At 42.7% G+C, this 13765-nt stretch overlaps 1 protein-coding gene across 1 annotated transcript; it reads right to left on the bottom strand.

Moving 5' to 3' along the window:
* Positions 1–4757: 4757 nt before the first annotated feature.
* LOC146712715 (CD276 antigen-like) lies at positions 4758–12723 on the bottom strand. The gene is made up of 6 exons (XM_085452177.1): positions 12498–12723; positions 8625–8972; positions 7841–8164; positions 7653–7754; positions 6521–6853; positions 4758–6454 (listed from the first exon to the last, which is right to left on the bottom strand). The coding sequence occupies exons 1-6, from the start codon at positions 12529–12531 to the stop codon at positions 6408–6410; spliced, it is 1188 nt and encodes a 395-aa protein (XP_085308303.1). The 5' UTR covers positions 12532–12723; the 3' UTR covers positions 4758–6407.
* Positions 12724–13765: the final 1042 nt, after the last annotated feature.

The raw sequence follows: 13765 nt of genomic DNA, 5'->3' as shown, positions 1-13765 counted from the left end.
CAGATGTCTGCATTCTGTTTTCTGATGGGCAGGAGGAGGTGCAGGAGAGACGCACAGCTGCTCTCACTCAACTGATGCTTGAGGTTAAAGTTACCACACTTCCAGCTCACGTGATCGCACACACCCTGTACACACACTTGTGAAATAAACCATTTCACATCTTTTTACATGTTACCCAATAACTTTCAGCCTAGAAGTGGTTAAAAGTGAAGAGAGTGATCCTGACACTCACGTGTGTGGCTCTAATCAGCCACACATGTATGTTTCCAGCTGGAAACACACACACACACACACACACACACACTCTACCTCACATATCTATAGAAGGAGATGATGCCTTTGACACAGCGGCACAGGCATGAACGTTTGTTCTAAACACAACAACATCTGCACACTGTGACATGTTTGATGTGTCAAACTCAGCTCCTCGTGTGTAACTGTCACAGTGGGAAAGAAGGCCTTATCACTGCCTGACAAACTACAGATGAAACCACACTCAGGTGCTCACAGATGACTTTTTACAAAAGCTTCTCTGTTGCTGTGCACACACACAAACAGCACTTTACACAACATCAGAGGAAGACGCTGCAGCTACAACAGGAAGTCCCTAAGACTCTGTGGGCTCAGAGTAAACACGATGTAGGCCTGATTAAAGGTGCAGAGCCCCAAACCTGATTAGGTTACCATGTTTGAAATCCTGCCACACTGCTGCCTGCTGGAGACGGGGAGCAGCAGACGCCACTGCTGCCACGCTGCCTTCTCATTATTCAACACTGCTGCTGCTGAGCTGGATGCTCGCAACAGAAACAATCTGCACCACCTGCAGGTAGACTTTAGGTGTTGTGCTTCTGCTGCATTATGGAAACCTGATGGTGACGCTGCTCGATGCTGCTGCTGTTTGTCAGAGTCCAGCTCACAACCCAGTTTGTGGTTTCTTTGCCAGAGTAAACACGGCTGCTAAGCAACAGCTGAGCGGGAGGTGTCTCACACAGAGAGAAGTATGGCTGCACTCTCAGGATGGTGTTGTGTTTCTCTGCTTTGATAAACATTTCCTTTCCCTTCGTGCTCATTGGCCTCGTGGGTGGATCATGTTTGGAGGCCTTCCCAACATCTAAACAAGATAATGCAGCAGTGCTGCCCGAGGTCGTTCCCAGATGAAACAGTCATCACGCAGGAGGAAGGAGAGAATCTCACACTGAAGCCGAGCCTGTGACCAGACTGGACTCTCACAGACAAATTCATGTTGTTGTTTACAGCTGTCTGCCAGCAGGAACACACACTGTGACAAAACTATGAAACTCTTTCTGCTGCACATCTGTGTGCGTCCACCTGTTCTCCACTGTGCACAGTCTGTAAATGCTGTGAGTGTAACCCTCCACCTGCAGTAAAGACTGCAGCTGTTGAAGCAGTGACATCCTGTTTCCACTGAGTTTAGCTCTCAGCTACATGTTACTGGTGAGTCTATTTAGGAAATCTTCCCTTCAGTTTGACCTCTGACCTTTGCCTACAGTACTGACATCAGTATCTACAGCAGGTGCTGGGGTTTGTTGCTGACCTTTGACCTGTAAATGAACGCTTGTCAGTCTTTGCTCTCCCATCACTGATGGAGCAGGTGTAGTTGCTGCTGTCAGTCTGTTGGTTTTCTCAGAGTGAGGCTGAATCTGTGTGATGTGTGACCATCGTAGCGCTGTGTTTCTCCTCTAAGATCATCTCCTCCTCCTCGTGGACAGATTTGGCATCAGCTGAAGAGTCCACATTACTGTGGCCTTCTAAAGTATGAAGCTGAGTACTTGCAGTCGTGTTTGTTCATTATTACAAACACATTCCTCTGGACACAGACCAGCTACACACAGCTCTGCATCTGCTGACGTCTTTAGAAATAACTCTGAAGTCACTCTGACCTCTTTGTGAAATGTTTCAGTCTTTGTATTATAAATGCTGCTCGAGCTTCTACCCCCTTACAAACTTTATCCTCCTCTCTGGTAAATCAAAGTAAGGAAACACAAGGGAAGAAAAGAAATGAATAAAACAGCTTTGAGGAAAATGAAACACCAGCCCAGTCTGTGTCCTCTGTGAGACCTTTGAAAAACAATGAAAATCTCTAAACATTCAGTCAAATGTGACCCAGAGTTCACTGGGTCAGACCTCAGCACTCTTTGTGTTCTGGATATTACTGATTAGAGATCAGCAGGTATGAACTCACCACCTACTGACCAATCAGCTCTGTGGAATAGCACCACTGTCTCTGGCAGATCTCTGTGCAGACAGTGGGAGGCTCTGAAGTCTTTGTTTCCCTGATGAGCTTCAGTAATAAAGATTTTTAGACTTTAACAGTGTCACAACAAATCTGTTCCTATATAGGCTTTCATATATATTCAGACCGTCCATTCCAAGTAGTATTTCAAGCCTACACTTGAATCCTGTGTTTATTCTTGCTCTCAGACCATTAAACAACATTTTAAGAGGCTTTAATAAATCTGACATTTATTCTTTATAAGCGGGGTGTTCCTGTGGCTGTGGGAAACTTGGTAAAATGAAAGTGTTGTCCTGTCCCAGCCCTCTCCTACCATGGCCGCTCTCCAAGACATTTTTTATCCGAAGGCTGTGCAGCTCATGATACAGGAGACGTGTAATTCCCCTGCTGCTGCTGGTTTTAGGTTTTTGTTGTTTCTGTTTCTTTAAATAGAAGCCGACACAGCAAAGATGCTTTGTGTTTTCTGTTCTGTGAGCCGACACAGACATGTTTGTTACAGGATGGATTATGATGATTGTGGGTCAGATATTCATGCTCCCCTCAGGACTTGTATAATGTTTATTAGCATTGGGACCAAGTGAAGAAACCAGATATGAGCATATTGGTAGTTTGTGCTTTCATCTAATGAAAGCATACTATACTGTAAGAACAGAGGTTTATGGCTCCATAGTGTAGAGGTTAACATGTTCAGTGGTGACAATAATCGCCTTTGTGTTGCATTTGGTGTAAAACATGCAGAGCTGTGTGCTGTGACAGCGTCTTGTGATGAGGGAGCAGCTGAAAGTAGCTGCTGTACGAACACGTCCATCACTGAGTGATCTGTTTGAGGGGACGGAGGTGAGTCTGTCACTTGGATCTACATCCGGATGAACAGAATCAAGTTTTTAGGATGATCATAGTACGACTTTACAGAAATAAAGTAAACTACAGTGAGGGGCTTCATTTAGTAAACTCATGTTACAGAGTTTGTCGTTTGAATGCTTAAACCACTGCGACCACTGCAGAGAACAACAGCAATCTCTCCTCCTCGACCAGGACAGGTTTACCGTCCTCCTCTAAATGTCACACAATAATAAAATGGACTCAAAACCCAAACTGGACAAAAGGGAATCCCAGTGAAGAACAGACTGCTTTCATTGTTACAGTCAGGTTGTACAAACCAACATGTGTGACGAGCAGGATAAGCAGTCACATGAGGCTGGTTACCAACTCACTAAGTTAACCCAGAGTTTGCTCATACGTTCACATGAAAGAGGCAGGGCTGGCAGCATGTAACCAATCAAAGGGGGTGTTTGATGGATCACATGACTCCACAAAAAATGATCCCTACGAGCTCCACCTACGAGAGACTTATTATCATATAGGGATTAAGAATCTATAAAAGAACACTATTGTGAAAACGAATGCTGCAGCAAATCATTAACCTGCTGATTTAAAGCACAGAGCAGTGAAATAAAGGTTTTGCTTCCAGTCGATGGTTTTGTTGCTGAGCGCGCTCTCAGTGCTGCTGATTATTTCTCAGGTGATGGCTGCACATTAAACTGGACCAACTGAAACTATAACGCTTATTGTCCAACAGCCTGTGGAGCTTCATTTTCATGCACATCACAGTGTGAGTGGTTGAACAGGTGTTCACTGCTATGCAGATGACACCCAGCTTTAACCATGAAGCCAGATAACACTTGCAAATATCTAAGACTGCGTTCTTCCATTTGTGCAACATCGCTAAAGTTAGAAATATCCTGTCTCAGAGTGACGCTGAAAAACTAGTTCATGCGTTTATTACTTCCAGGTTGGACGACTGTAATTCATTATTATCAGGAAGTCCTAAAAACTCCCTGAAAAGCCTTCAGCTAATGCAAAATGCTGCAGCAAGAGTCCTGACAGGGACTAGAGAGAGAGAGCATGAAGTGGCTGCTTGGTGTCTCCAGTGTAGGTCTGAGAACTGCTCGCTGCTCTGCACAGCATACTCTATGTTTGTTCACTTTTTTTCCAAACTGCTTAGACGACCATGACCTGGATGACTGAGACACTACACAGGCTTAGAGTTTAAAGCATCTTGAGACGACTGTTGTTGTAATTTAGGGGTACATAAAGAGAAAGAAAGAAATCTAGAAAGTCAGAGCAGCTGTCTGTGTTATGACTTACCATCAATACGATCATACTTCAAAAAGCAATACCATCATGTTCAATGAATCCAAATCAACCTGATGATCAAATGACCTCAGATGAGCTGCTTCCTCCAACCAAACTGAATCACTGAGTGGATTTGTTCCCTCTGTAGTGTTGAACAGCTTAGCAGGATGAAGAAAACGAGACAAAACCTCGGTGTGTAAGAACAGGATCAGAGCCTGAAGTGAGAAATTCCTCCATGATCTACATCCAGACTTCAGTAGAGCCAAACAGACTCAGACTGTCTGCTGGACTCTTACACACATTCAGAGCTCAACATATACACTACACACTAAATAGTTGGATGGTGTTTACTGGCAGTGTTTTGTTGCTGTTTCAGACTCTGAATCTGAAGCTCAGCAGTGTGTTTCCTGTTTTTCTGTCTTGACATTGTTCCTTAAAGGTTCCTCCATGTTTTCTCACTGTTCCTCTGATCCATGCAGATCATCATTACAGGCATTCAGCTTTCTTCTTCTACTCCTTCTTCTCTGTGTGCCATGTCCTGTTTGAATCATCCATCTGTAGTCAGGAGCAGCCGCTCCATTACAAACACGACAGCAGAACAACAACACTGGATCAGATTAAATTGTTATGACCGAGGTTAAATTCATAGAACAATAATTATTATAATATTTTAGATCAAAACCAAATTGACAAGTTAAAAAAGGCGAGTGAGAACAAAAAGCGTTACTATGGACCTGTGATCATGCTGTTTGACATCACTGATCAGTCACACAGATCAAACTGATTGTTACGGCCCGTCTAGACCAGCGGTCCCCAACCTTTTTTGCGCCACGGACCAGTTTGTGCCCGACAATATTTTCACGGACCGGCCTTTAAGGTGTCGCGGATAAATACAACAAAATAAAACCAGTACCGGTACCAAAAAAAATAAGATTTATTCATAACACACGTGAAAAGACCCAGGAAAACAGAGTTAACGAAAAAACGAAAACAAAATAACGCTGAAAACCGATAAAAACCCTGAAAACCATACATTTCACACCCGAGTCTCACTCTCGCAGCCCGGTACCAAATGAGAGATCGGTGTACTCATTATCATCCTCATCAGTCTGTGTATTTAAGCCCTCTGTTTCTACTCGTTCACTGTCGTGTCATTGATGTGATGTTGTCCTTCCCGTGTGTTCCCTCAGTTCAGTCCGCCATTCAGTTGTCCAGCCAGTCAGTGTCCGTTCACCCACTCCTTATAATAAACCTCACCTACCTGCCAGTCCTGCGTTTGGGTTCCTTCTTCCTCGCCTCCACACAACATGTGAACACTGCAAGGCCAAAGTTCTGTTTTATATTAATACATCTTCCTGTGTGTGAGTCACCTGGGGTTTGGTTCCTCTCCGGTCTGGCAAAGGGCTGGGAGAGCTGAAGTACCACTGTCAACCGTCATGCCTCATTGCCTGGAGGGTGTTTCAAGTTTAATTGTTTTGTATTAGTTGGTTATATGGCAGCCATTTTGTTTTCCTCTGTGTGTGTCATGTGTTATAGCTAAACCAGTATTAACGTTCCCCCGTGTGTTATTTCAGGAGGTCAGTTTGTCTTATGTTTGCTTGAGGTTTCGTTAATTGTTACCTTGAGCTTAGTCTATTGAGTTGACCTGTTTTGCTGGTCTGCCTGTTTAAGTTTTGGCTTTGTTAAATATCTTTTTATACTTTTGGGTCAATAAAACCCAATTTTTTAAATTAAACATCTGTGTCCTTTATGCTTTACTGCTTGGTCCCTGAGACAATGATACAAACAACATACTCAAAGAAATTAAACCAAATGACAGCAGCGTACCTCCAAAACTAACAAAAACAGGAGAAAACAGTGATCAAATACAAAGGCAGTCCACCCCTACATGCTGCTGTGTAAATATGTTGTCTCCATGTAGTTAGCCAATCTGCAGGCACCGTCTCCGGGTGCATATGAGAGACAACATTACGACAGCAGTCATAACACTGATTGATCAGCTGTCAGAAGAGTCGGATCAATGGAGCTGCTTCTGGTCCTGATGTCCCCTGTTTGATCCTGGACCTGCAGAGGAGACACAAGACAGTCAGACACAATCACACAAGCCAGCAAACAAACAGACAAACCAACCTTTGACTTTGAGCAGCACAGTTTTCTTTCTGATGAAGGTTCCCTTCCTCCACACCAAACACTTGTACTCTCCACTGTCTCTCTCTGTGGGCTGTTTCAGGGTCAGACTGAGGTCTCCAGTTTCCAGCAGGTCTTTGTTCATCACAGTTCGGTCTTTGTAAACCTCGTGCTGTTCTTCAAATTGGTTTGGGCCGTTTGTAAACACGTGAGCCTTCTGGAACGGCTCGTAGCGTTCCCATATCACTTGAATTTCCCCCGACAGGTTTTTTGTTGTTTTAAAGGGCAGCTGGACAGACTCCACCCCCTCCTCCACCTCCACCTTCACTGGAATCACTGAAAGAACAGCAAACACAGACAGCAGCAGGTTTTCAGAGGTGTAGAGAAATACCATGTCCTGTTTGAATCATCCATCTGTAGCTTCACTGAATGCTGGAGGTTCGAAGAGTCTAAAGCACAAAGTCTGATTTGTGTTTACGGAGCAGCTCAGAGCAGATCTCGCTGTTCTCACAGGGGGAACGTTATCAGGTTTTCTCCTGGAGGTCAAAGTTCAGCAGGTGTTTGTTCACTTCTCCTTTTACACTCTGATCCTCGAGGACACAGGAGGAGCTTTCAGACCAAACTGTCCTGCAGACTCTCTGAGAGGAACTGCCCACTGAGGAGCTCCTCCGACATCTACAGACTAACAAAGACTTGTTTTCTGTTTGAATGACACCACCAGCGGGGACAGGCTAATGTAATGGAAAAAGGTCTCCCCAATCTTACTGGTGGAATTTGAAAAGAATACAAAAAACTATGATCCCACGAATGAGAAATGTGGGTGTTACACAACTCTTATAGCAAGGGGATATAAAATATAAAAGTTTTATATATAAAAATACACAAAGTGGTCCTATCTACATAAGCAACTGAAGTTTGTATATGCAGGTAACAATGTACAGAAATATTAATAGAAAACTGTACGGAGCAAGATAGCAGTAAGATGAACAATGGGCTGTGACGGCAGTTCTTTGATCATTAATATCCAAATTAAATATTTACATATTAATGAATAAATTAGCGGAACAAGTCAAGAAACCCCAGAGGACACCTGCTAACTATATGCATTATGGGTAGTGTAGTATGAGAGACTCACCTGACACCAAGGCATGACGGAAATGAAACAAAAGACTCGCAGAAACAACTACAAGAAGAAGCAGGAAAACCAGGAGAACTGTGGCCCAGGATGGAAACGGTTCTGTGGACAAACAAAACAATATCACATGACTGCTGAACGCTGTACTCAATCTGCACTGACCTCTGACCTGTAGCTACATCTCTGACCTTTGACCTGCAGCACTACTTTCTGTCTCAGGATGTCTCTGTCCCTGTAGATGGTGCAGATGTATCCTCCACTGTCTCTCTCTGTGGGGTATTTCAGGGTCAGACTGAGGTCTCCAGTTCTCAGCAGGTCTTTGTTCATCTTTGTGCGACCACAGTAAAGGTCGTCCTGGTGGTCGCTTCCATTTGAACACCCGTGGACCATCATGAGTTCTCGGTCAGAGTGAGTCCACTTCACTGTGGTGTCCTCAGGCAGGTCAGGTGTTGTGTTGCAGGGCAGGATGACGGAGTCTGAGCCTTCCTCCACCTTCACCTCCACCTGCTGGTCTGAGAGAACAAGAAACCATAATATCAGCAGCAGCAGTCACACTGATGATAATCAAAGCATCTGTGTTTGAGATGGTCCTGTGTCTTTGACCCAGTCTTTGAGCTGCAATTATAAAATGTTCATATTTGAGTTTTCTATTATATTTACATTCTATTTTGTATGGCTTTTGTATTCTTTTAGTGCATCTGACTTTTTTTAGTCAGACCAGTTTGTCTCTGTGTCCTGTCCTCAGTGTGCTCATGCTAGTTTAACTCAGATTTCCTCAGTCATGGTCTCTTTGTCTCCCCAGTTTTGTTTTGATGTTTCCAGACTGGTTGCGTTTATAAAATGTTTCTGCCATTTTTTAGGTTTAGATTACTAGAAAGACCCTTTCTACTACCTTTTACTGTGACCTCTGACCTGTGTCAGCACTGTACTCATGTTTGACTTGTAATTACAAAGGTTATTGGGGTTTTTGACCTTTGACATGCAGCTGTACGTCTGTCAGTTTCAGTTCCTCCCTTTCAGTGCGGATGGAGCAGGTGTAGTCGCCACTATCAGTCAGTCGGGGGTTTCTCAGAGTGAGGCTGAAGTCTCCAGTGTCCAGAGCATCAGGCCTCATTGATGTGCGCCCGCTGTAACGCTGGTTTTGTCCGCTCAGATCATCAGTTTCTTCTTGTCTCAGATGGACAGATTTGGGGTTGAGATCAGTGCGAGTCCATATCATTGTGGGGTCCTCAACTACAAAACCTGTGTACTGACAGGGCAGCAGGACAGACTTTGCCCCCTCATACACCTCCACCATCACAGCCAGGACATGATGCGAAACTGGAAGGAGACACAAAAAACAGAAACACTAATTAACTATAATTAGCCCATATAATGAGGATAGAAAGAGACTGAAATCCCCCTGACTTTTCTCTCCCTACATCTGAGCAAGTGTGGAAAGGTTTAATATCATTTATGTGTGAAATAATAAAGCTCTAAAAAAGAGCTTTTCCATACAGTGGGATGCAAAAGTTTGGGCAACCTTGTTAATAGTCATTATTTTCCTGCCCAACAATCGTTGGTTGTTACGATAAAAAAAAATCAGGCGGGTGCATAAATTTGGGCACTGTTGTCATTTTATTGATTCTAAAACCTTTAGAACTAATTATTGGCTCGGTAAGCTCAGTGACCCCTGACCTACATACACAGGTGTATGTAGAAAGTGTAGCTGCACTGCAGGAGCTTCATTTCAGATAACAGAAAATTGCTGTCTGGGTTTCCCATGAACTGTTGAAAGACTGCACGAGATGAATTCAAGCTATCTAATGGATAGCCACAGATAGTGGATATCTAATTATGCAATTAGACCCATTAGTCTGACACAGAGACAGACAACGATTCACACCTACGGGCAAATTAGAATCACAGATTAACCTCAACCCCACTGACTGCATGTCTTTGGACTGTGGGAGGAAATCCTGAGAGAACCCACTCATACACGAGGAGAACATGCAAACTCCACACAGAAAGGCCAGATGCTGCAGTGAACTCAGGACGTTCTTACAGTGCATCAGTAAACTCATCGACTCGTGAATTTTCTTCTCTCCTTCTTAAATCCTGCCCTCTGAGGCAGCATCAGAATTATGATGCGAATGCTCTGTTGCCAAGATCAGCTCCGTCTCCTCTGGTTCATGTGTTTCTTTTATCTTTTTGTTTCTTAATTTCTATTTGTGTTGTTTCAGTTATTAAAAACGTATCTGGTGTACAGTATGATGATGTCTAAGGCAGGACAGGCAGGAGGAAAACATGGGTGGAGGAGACTTTAGGAAGATGTAATAAATGACTAGAGCACAAATAGAAATGAACAGCATATCGCCAACTGCTCTATTGGTAAGAGAAAGAACAACAAATGTACAACATCTGGAAAATAAACATCTAAAAATTCACAGCTACATAAATCCACTTAAATCTTATCATGGTGTGTGTGTGTGTGTGTGTGTGTGTGTGTGTGTGTGTGTGTGTGAGAGCGAGCGAGAGCGTGTATGTCTTCAAGTTAGGCGCACACACATTTTATAATAATTGATATAATATAATGTGTTTTTCTGGATAAACTGTGCTTTTTCAGCATTCAAAGATTGATGACACCGTGTCAGAGCACTGGCTATGAATTTCAGAAGGATCAGGCCTTAACTTAACAGAAAAGTTAGCAATAGTTCTTTTCCTATTACAGCTACATCCACTTCTGTCGGGCCTAGGCTGCTCATAGGGCTGGGTATCATCACTGATTTCTATAATCCATTCGATTCCGGTTTTCAAAGTCCCGATTCGATTCAACTTAGCCTCAGACAGTCAGAAATATTATAATTCTGATCATTTATCAGTACTGACTTCATCAGAATTGTGAACATCACAGCAGATGCCTTTGTGTGAAAGTAACTGAGAATAAAACACAGAAAAACATGAAGGAGATTTTCCTGGTCTGGCTTTTTATAGCAGAAAACCTTAAAAATATTCTACAATGTTCTGCATATAAAGTTTAAATTTCTTCAGTTTTGAACAACAGAAAAATAGGCTTTCTTGTCCGAGGTCATTTAAGTGAAAAAGAAAAAGACAGCAGCCACAGCGCTGTAAACAACGGTAGACTGGTGGGTAATAAGCGAATGAATAATACAGAAAACAGAGATTGGAGACGGAAACTGTTCTTGGAGTACAGAGAGAGAGCTAGCTGTGCATGAAGTGTGATTTTAATAGTCGTGGAAGCAAAACAGCAAAATTCATGACGACATTGATCGAATGTGAAGCGCAGTTTGCTGCTTCTTTTGCTGCTGGCTCGGTGAATTTTGGTTGGAGAGACAAAACCTGCAGCTCAGAATCAGCGCAAAAAGACGTAATCACAGCGGACCGGACGCATCAGAATCGCTAAGCTTCGACAGCGTGTCCGTCTGCGGGCCGTCGGGTGAGAAAGCCGAGAAAGACAAAGTTGATTCTGATGCGTCGGGTCTGTGTTTACGTCTTTGTGTGGAGTCCGTGTACCTGCTCTCATCTGCTGTTTGGTTGTTGTTGAAATGGTTTTGTGAGCTTTAATCTGAGAATCTGGCGTTTCTGGCAAAACAGTTATATTTAAAAGTCGATTCAGGATTTAATGAATTGATATCGCTTTATTCAAGCTACTCACCTCCCACTTCCACCTGCACTTTCAACTGGACCACGGCCAATCAGAGAGGTCCCGCCCCTGACTATCTCTGATTGGTTTAGTCCACGATAGGGGCATAATGTGTGTCTGTTGTTGACCACAGGGAAGGTTGCAGATTTTTTTTTTTTTGCTACCCGAACATTTGGTCGCACAGATGCAACCAAATATTTTTTAGTCGCACCACTGAAAAATTTGGTCGTATTTGCGACCAAATTGGTCGCACTCTAGAGCCCTGAAAGTACTTTTTCAATTTTCAGGTTTTAAAGATGTTTTTGAAAATAACTATGAAATCAGTTAACAAATCAGCCATGCAGTGTGATGAAAGGAGCTCTCTGATTGGTTAGAGTAACACAAACATGCACTGGTGCTAGCATTAGCTTTTTTAGCACATTAGCTTAAGAGGTTCAATGTTGCACTGAGTGTGAATGCTGGAGCGAAAAGTCCTTTAAACGAGCACACACACCTGTTAGTAATGCTAAAGCAGAGCTAATGGTTCAAACAGGAGCTTAGAAAAAAATCCAGGTCAGTCTCCAAAGTAAATTTTAAAATTAATTCCAACATGTATTTACTAATCTGTATTTTATTGTACAATTAAACACCAAATCAAAAAAGCTTTATGTCAATGTGTGTGAATCTCTTGGTCTTCCATATCAGACATCTGGTGCTTTGACACACCTGGAACACTGCACAGCCAAAAGTCATCAATTTAAAAAGACCAGAGCACATTTGTGCGTTTGGAACAAACTGTTACAAATAAAAAAAAAACTAAATGTTGTTTGTTAAGTTTAACAATGACCTGTGAATCAGTGAAGCTTAAAAAGACACCAGGATGAACCAGTGTGGGGACTACACAGCACTTTGTTACAACTGACCTGCTGCAAAAGCACACTGTTCCCATTTATTTAGCTGAATCTACAATAGATCTGGCACCAGGCTTCTTTTATAACCTTTAATGTGGCCAGACTTCACTACAGGCAGTATTCTGGTAATATTAGTGAGACAGGAAAGGAAAATTTCTTAAACAGATGAGCAGATACCAGGATCATGAGCATGAAGCCTGCAGATTTCAGCAGGAGTAAAGTAACTGAGGTGAGTAGTTATACATGTTACACACTTCAAATTATTTTAAACAACCGTGCGTGTGTGTGTGTGCATTCAAAGAGCGCTCTCACCGAGTACCAGCAGCACGAACAACAGCAGCAGCATCTCCTTCTCTGGGAAAAACCTTTAGTTAGAAATCACAGTGGTGTTCGCTGCACTGCAAGCATTGGTGCACGACAAAAAGTTTCCTGATAAGAAGACCCTCCTGAGTTCCTTCAAAATAAAATCCTTTACAGAAAAGGACTTTCAACATTAAACTCGGAGGAGAAGCATTACAGCAGGGGTGCCCAATCCCGGTCCTCGAGAGCTACCGTCCTGCAGCTTTTAGATGCATCCTTGTTCCCACACACCTGAATCAAATGAATGGCTTGTTATCAGGCCTTTGCCAAACATGATGGCATGCTGAAGAGATCAAACCATTTGATTCAGCTGTGTTGGAGTAGGGATGCATCTAAAAGCTGCAGGACGGTAGCTCTCGAGGACCGGGATTGGGCACCCCTGCTTTACAGCATGTCTCACACAGACTACTGACAACTTTTAGCAACATGTGGATTTATATTCTGCTGGAACCTGAAGCTGAAAAGAAGGTTTGAAAGGAAGGACGTCAGTTTTAGTCTCTCTATGTTGAAGTTCTGCAAAACTGACAATAAGTTTTGAACCTATGAAAAATGTTTTTATAGCTTTAAAAATAAAATTCAACTCTTCAAGCTCATGACTTTGTTTTTTTGAGTTTTCCTCTTTCACTCCTGCAGCAGTTCTTATGTGTTAAAAAAACACACAAATTAATAATGATTAAAGAATTAAGTATTATAAGTATTAAGAAAATGTTTGTAATAATTTTTAAAAGGTAATGAACTTGTGCCATGTTGGAGATGTCCGCTGATCACTCTGCACACATTTTTACAGAGGACATGTTTCTGTTACAAAATATTTTCCACTAACTTCATTTAATTGTCTCCTCTGTCGCAGAGGATGACTGGAGGCTCATAGAAAGTTGAGAACAGACAGAAAACATGTCGTCCACACTCTGGAAACATGGGCCTACAGAGCCGATAGACGGAGTGTGAAAACGATCTAAAATGAGTTTACGTTTGAGGTTAAACACACATGTGGACTATAAACAGCCCGTGCATGAAGGTAACAGTCAGTAAATGTTCAGAAAAAAAGACCCAACACTGGACGTCCAGAAATGGCTCATAAAAGGCTCAATTCATGATATCAAGTTTGCACAGTGGGTAAGCTTCCTGAAGCTGTGGGAAACCCTGATTTCATCAAACACATCAGGAGCAGCTGCTCCATCACAAACACCACAGAAGAAGAACAACACTGGATCAGATTA

The sequence above is a fragment of the Copadichromis virginalis genome, linkage group LG3 (genome assembly GCF_057382275.1).
Source record: "Copadichromis virginalis isolate Kocher_CV1m ecotype Utaka linkage group LG3, C_Virginalis_male_GT1.1, whole genome shotgun sequence".
Lineage (NCBI taxonomy): Eukaryota > Metazoa > Chordata > Actinopteri > Cichliformes > Cichlidae > Copadichromis > Copadichromis virginalis.
Note: the sequence above shows the minus strand (reverse complement) of the source record. Positions and strands in the feature narration are given on the sequence as shown.

Bases quoted from the DNA above. Each gene is read 5' to 3' on its own strand.
- LOC146712715 (XM_085452177.1), bottom strand. From the start codon at position 12,531: ATGCTGCTGCTGTTGTTCGTGCTGCTGGTACTCG. The intron at 8,165-8,624 runs GTCAAAAACCCC...TTGTTCTCTCAG, and splicing joins CGTACAGCTGCATGTCAAAG to ACCAGCAGGTGGAGGTGAAG. The intron at 6,455-6,520 runs GTTGGTTTGTCT...TCTCCTCTGCAG, and splicing joins TGTGCTGCTCAAAGTCAAAG to GTCCAGGATCAAACAGGGGA.